Consider the following 6,186-nt stretch of genomic DNA (forward strand, 5'->3'; position numbering starts at 1 on the left):
CTTAAAAAAAACATCCACGAAATAACAATGGGTGGCTTAAAAATTAAAAACTTTGGGTGATTAATGATAGTGGATGAAAGCTGGTTTGGTTTTGACCAGTTCATACAAGACACAACTGAACAGTTGTCCAGCTGCCACAAACGACATTACCCAATTCTTTGATGAGCCAAATTCTTCAAGCTCCAATAACCATCATATTGAATAGTAAGAAAAATTATAATCATTGACATACTTTATATTCCATCTCCCATATACCCAATTTTTATCTTTCTTTTTTTTTTCTTTTCTTATCACATCACGTATCATATCTGTCATTTTTCCCTCAATTTCTTTTCTTTTCTGCCTGTCTACCCCACTCCTCCCCAAAATTGGGTGGACGTTAACACTGGATCCACGTGCCCTTGCTACAAAGCCAACCTACCTAAGTTTTAATTTTTGCAAGTACATCTTTCTGTTTTATTTTGGATTAGATTTTTCGGGCAGTGTTTCGGGCCGAAAAGGAAATTGTTCCTTTGTGGCAGAGCAGCTCAAATAGAACTTGGAATCTTCAATTTCAATTTTCTTTTGGACAGAAGTAACCAAACGCAAAATCTTAATCAAAGATGTTAAGCACATCTAGTAAAAATTCCAGCTCAAAGGTTTGGAAGCGGTGAGAATAACAAACTATAAGCAAAATTAAAAGCGAGAGGAGAGGACCACCTTGAATTACTACGGGCATCACATTCCAAGGGCCCCAGAAATCAAAACCCACTTCTTCTCTACCACTTTGAAAGTTGACAAAAAATGAATTTTAAGTATTCAATTTGAATTACCGCATACCAAGCGGTGGAGGAAATAGCTGGAACCACGACAAGGAGAATAATGTTTCTCACTATCGCTAAAAGAAAAGGAGTCCCAAAGGATGTCCAAAGTTTGAACCATAAATTTTCTTACAACTGAATCGATCCAGAAAAGAAAAGAATCCACATAAAATTACAAAAATGAATCAAATTAACCAAAGAAGGAAGAAAAAAAAAGGCAGGCTAAACTTACACATTGAATGAAAACGCCCTAACACCAGCCTCAATTGCACCCCGTTTCGGTCCATAACAAGACAATAGTATGGTATTGGGAGGATTTGAGTTGATTTGATTTACGAGCCTGGAGGGAGGAGCATGAGCAAGAAAAAGCAGCACTATGGGTCCTCTACGCTCTCCAGTGTACCAAATAAATGTCTTTGAGTAATTTCATAAGGCCTGGCTTTCCCACCTTTATGCTTTTCCGTGCATATAATTCTTGCATGTAAAAAGTGCACAGTCCTGTCAATTTTTATTTTTTCTCAGTCCACCTGTTCACCAATCAAGTCTAGACCAACCAAGAGGAATGATATGCCCTGGAATAACAAAAAGTAGAAGTGGATCCCTTGAGCTGAGAGGAGACTCCTTGCGGAGGCTGTTAGAAGTAGAAAGGCCAAAGCAAGCTCCTTCATATATATTCTGTTATGCTTTTTCTTCTTCTTAGAGGCCTTTTGCTGCTCCTGCCTTCTAAGTTCCTCTTTCATTTCCTCTAGATCCGGTGCTGAGGACCCTCTTTGATGCTTTGGTTTCTCAACCAGTGAAACCAAATCGCCCTCCGAGGAACGACCGGATTTCTTAGTCACCACCCACTCGTAAGCACTACCTAGCTGGAACAGGCCTGAGATCATGGCATTGAATTTGGTAACTGACATGGTGTTCTCAAATAGGAGATAAGGGACAATAAAGGGGAAGGCCTTTGGAGCTGGAAGAATGTTGAGAAAAGACATGGCAGCAGGGATGTAACACACAACCCACGCCGGAAGCTCGGCCTCTGGTACGAACATTGTCATAGGCAGAATTATACAAAACAAGGTGAATGAATAGAATGGTAAAATCAGCTTTCTAAGAAGAAAGAATAGGAATATCATGTTGAATTTCTTCCACACACTTATCTGCAAAAACATAATCAACACCAATAACATAAGAATCAAAACAACACAAAGATATATGTCCATGTATAATGTATTATCACGGACAAAAAGAAAGGGTCTTGACTCTTGAGAATTGAGATATATATACACATATACATACCTTGGCCCGTATTATATCAGGCAAACAAAGGCGGAATAATTGCATTGGCCCGGAATGCCATCTATGCTGTTGTTTCCTGTAAGCTTCGTAGGATTCCGGTAGCTCACATTGGCACTACAAACATCAACAAGTAGCAACTTGATATGAGTCTTGAGAATGAGTTATTAGCAAAAACAAACCAAGGCTAACTTATATGAAACAATGTGAATGAATTGGCAGTTGGCAAACCTCAACATCATTGAGGAAAATGAATTTCCAGCCATGAAGATGAGCTCGAACGGCAATGTCCATGTCCTCAACAGTAGTCCTCTCCAGCCAACCACCAGCATTCTCCAAAGCCTTTATCCTCCACACTCCCGCGGTTCCATTGAACCCAAAGAAGTTAATAAAAATCCCATTCACTTGCTGCTCCACTTCAAAATGAAAAGCCAGGTTAATGTTCTGCAACCTCGTTAACAGGTTCTCATCCTTGTTCACAAAAGACCACCTCGCCTGAACAAGCCCCAGTTCCTCATTATCCTGCATCATCACCAATCACAAGTCAAACAAACAAACAACCACTTTTACCATGGCATTGTTGTTCTAGCGACAGGACAATCACAGAAAAGGAAAACCTTAGCTTTGTGGTTTGTTATGATAACTCATAATAAATTACAAACGACATTGGACGGCGAATCATTAATGACACCCACCTTAAAATGAGGAACAGTTTTCTTGAGGAAATCCGGCGTAGGCTGAAAATCTGCATCAAAAATTGCAACAAACTCGTAGTCTCTGACGTAGCTACAATTCATGGCGGATTTCAAATTCCCAGCTTTGTAACCATCTCTTATGACGCGATGGCGGTACAAAATGTTGGCACCCTCTTGTTGCCATTTCTGAACCTCCTCCTTTATCAACAACTGCGTGGTTGGGTCATCCGAGTCATCCAAAACCTGAATCAACAACTTCCCTTTGGGCCAATCCAAATTGCACACCGCAGCAATTGACTGCTGGTAAACCTAAAAAACCAAAAACGTAAATTAGATCGGAACAAATTAAACTAAAAAATAAGACTAGTTATCAGTTATAAGTTATTACCTCTTTCTCATTGCACATAGGGATCTGCACGAGCACCATTGGGAAAAAACCAAAACCCTTCTCTCCGGATTCGAGATCTACCACAGCCCCACCCTTGGGGACAGGCTTGATCTTCTTAAACCGAATCCAGAAACAGCCCAAACACAGAACAAGCCTATCCATACTCTGGATAAGGAACAACACAATACAAGCATTGGTTAGAAACTGCAGAGGGGGAGCGAGGTACTCCACGCGAACCAAAACCCAGCGCGAGTAAACCCAATCGAAGAAATCCTTAACTCCGAACCCGGGTGCCCAAAGCAAAGACTCCAACTGAAGAGTCGCGGCGCCGAAATGCCAGCCTTTGAAGTACGCAGCGACCTCGAAGCACAAGAGGGAAACGGAGAGGAAGAGGAAGAGCTTGATGCAGGAATAGAAGCGCGTCTTCACGGTGGCGCTCTCGTTCTCCCGGCCACCGTCGGTGTCGGCGTCGGTTTTTCCGGCGGCGACGCGGCGCTTGACGGCGGAGACGAGCCCCCACAATGCCGGCGCGAGGGAGGTCAAGCAGCCGGCGGCGCGGTGCGCTTTGAGGAGGAGAACCCATGTGAGCTGTTTGGCGTTTTTGCCTCTTCCTTTTCCTTTCTCCCTCGAGGAATCGCTTATGATTAAGTCCTCTTCTTCGGGACCCTCCAGCTCCACCATGGACCAATTCGGGTTCTCCATCTTCACCACCACCGGCGTTCCCCTGTGAGTGTCCTTCGCCCCCCAATTGAACAACGGTGGCGCCATTTTCACCCTCTGATCTCTCTCGCCCAAACTATGTCTAATGTCTCTTCAGGAGGACAAACACAAGTTCGACTACTACTGTTGCCGCTACCACTTTGATCTCATTGTCAGGAACCCAAATGATGACGCTGGCAGACGCGTGGAGGAACCAAGAAAAGCGAGGCGTCGTTAAGCCATTGTGACATTCGGAGAAACCTTATACGGGGAATTTCTTTTTCTTCTTTTTTTTTCTTTCTTAATTTTCAATTTTCAGAGAGAGAGAACACTGTGACTTGTTTGGATGAGTAGTACAAAACAGACCCCTCTCTTCTACAACTACAACAAACGTTGTCTTAAAAACCTAGGGACCGGGATGTTGGAAAATTGAAAAAATAGAAAGTGGAATTATAAAAGGTAACAGCTCAACACGTCTTTAAGTTTGAATTTCCGGGAATATTTTTTATTTTCTTTAATTTAATGAAAAAGGAATGTGTAACTGTAACCTAATGCGAATTCATCAACAAGAATATTACCCGGAAAGCACCTTCGCCAGTCAAAGTCTCCGATCTTCGGAAAAGTGTTTCTTTTTACCGTAACCAAAAAAACCACTCAGATTTTCCCTTCGTCACGATGCTATCCGTTTAAATATAGGAAGGGAGCAATCATGGTGAATTATTACCGCGGACAGGTAATGCTTAGGGAGACAATTGATAAAAATGGAACAAAATCTCCGTGTGACAGCCAAAATTTCCGACAATTACCTTATTTTACCATCTCATTAAACCAACAACTCCTTTTAATTTTCAATAAACATTTGCAACAACCACACAACTGGAACCTCGCAATCTCTATCAGGAAATGCAAATTTTTTTACAGCGGTAGGTAAGAATTAAAGGTACGGGCTTCCTCTGCGTGTGAAATTGAAAGCTTCCATCGTCGCTTTCTTTTTTCACTTGTATTCTAGTGGGTCTCCTTCCTCGCGCGCGAGGGTTTTCTGAAACGGTGATTAATTATTTATTTTGTCTCTTACTATGGTAAAAAACTTAAGGCTAAAAATTTATTTCGATCCCTTATAATAATTATTTGTTTTAATTTAGTTTCATTTTTATTTTTATCTCAATTTAGTTCCTAATAAATTAATTGGTTGCAATGTCGGACTTTCGTCTAAATTATTTAAACGGAGTTAACTGTTGGTCACGTGGATGCCACATAGATGCATATGTCAAATTTTTTGAAAACATCTGGAACAAAACGGCCCGTTCTGGTTTCAGAACAGGCGATTCTGGATTCAGAACGGCCTGTTCTAGAACTATAATAATTTTGAAAAATATTTTTTTATGGTAAAAAATTTTAAATTACTTATTTTTATAAAATACAATTGTCTTATAGATAGAGTGATAACTTTTCCTTTTTTTCTTTCTGTCTGAAGAAATATTTAAGTGTCACTTAATAATTTTTTACAACTTATTTAAAATTAGAGGAATAAAATGATAAAAAATTAATAGGATACACATAATAAAATTATTAATTTTTTTTCTTTTAGTGTCCTCTAAATTTTTACACTCATTTAAAACAAAATATTTTATACGTTATTTTGAATTAATTTAACGAAATATCATATGATTTTTAATTTTTAAATTTTTTTTATAAATTTGATCTATACATGAAAAACTTTTTAATTTAACAATTAAATTTTTAAAAATTTGATATAGAACATTAATTATTAAGTATAATAAATCTATCAAGACTTACTCTTGAAGTAAGTAAATTTTTGTTTCATTAAAAATAAAAATAATTTTACCACAAAATAAAAAACATTTAAACAATAAAATAAAATATAAAAAAAAATATTAATGTATTTATTATATTAGATATAACAAGATAATTAAAATATAATTAATAATATATATTTTATAAAATTATTAATATTGTATATATATAAAAAGAATGAAAAAAAAATTAGTGGGGGTGCCCCCACTATGATTAACTTAGATTCGTCCCTGCATGTGGTTGTGTGGTGAAATATTAGTCCTGTGTATCCTCTTTCTTTACTTCAGGTTCTACCTCTTCAAGAATAGGTTGTTGTTGTTGGGGTACATCGTTAATGACTTCAAGGAAAAATACCATGTCATTTCATCATTTACTGTATAGTGTCAATTTGGTAGTAAGTGGTTCACTCCAGTTTGACTAACAATGAAATAAAATATGCTATCATTGTCTTTAGTGATACATTGTATAGCCTAAGTATTTAGCAATTGAAGTTATTAATTTCTAT

General features: G+C 38.2%; 1 protein-coding gene across 1 annotated transcript; it reads right to left on the minus strand.

The window, feature by feature from the left end:
- Nucleotides 1-773: 773 nt before the first annotated feature.
- On the minus strand, nucleotides 774-4,621 carry CSLC12 (Cellulose-synthase-like C12). Its single transcript, XM_083077455.1, has 5 exons — nucleotides 3,168-4,621; nucleotides 2,780-3,088; nucleotides 2,316-2,606; nucleotides 2,088-2,201; nucleotides 774-1,948 (listed from the first exon to the last, which is right to left on the minus strand). The coding sequence occupies exons 1-5, from the start codon at nucleotides 3,933-3,935 to the stop codon at nucleotides 1,319-1,321; spliced, it is 2,112 nt and encodes a 703-aa protein (XP_082933581.1). The 5' UTR covers nucleotides 3,936-4,621; the 3' UTR covers nucleotides 774-1,318.
- Between the last annotated feature and the right edge of the window lie 1,565 nt (nucleotides 4,622-6,186).

Source organism: Cajanus cajan, chromosome 6 (assembly GCF_000230855.2).
Source record: "Cajanus cajan strain Asha chromosome 6, NIPB_CcT2T_4, whole genome shotgun sequence".
NCBI classification, from domain to species: domain Eukaryota; kingdom Viridiplantae; phylum Streptophyta; class Magnoliopsida; order Fabales; family Fabaceae; genus Cajanus; species Cajanus cajan.

Coding starts and splice junctions, on each gene's coding strand:
- CSLC12 (XM_083077455.1), bottom strand. CDS start 3,935: ATGGCGCCACCGTTGTTCAATTGGGGGGCGAAGGACACTCACAGGGGA. Junction 2,607..2,779: donor AAACTGTTCCTCATTTTAAG/GTGGGTGTCATT, acceptor GTGATGATGCAG/GATAATGAGGAACTGGGGCT. Junction 1,949..2,087: donor CTGATATAATACGGGCCAAG/GTATGTATATGT, acceptor ATGTTTTTGCAG/ATAAGTGTGTGGAAGAAATT.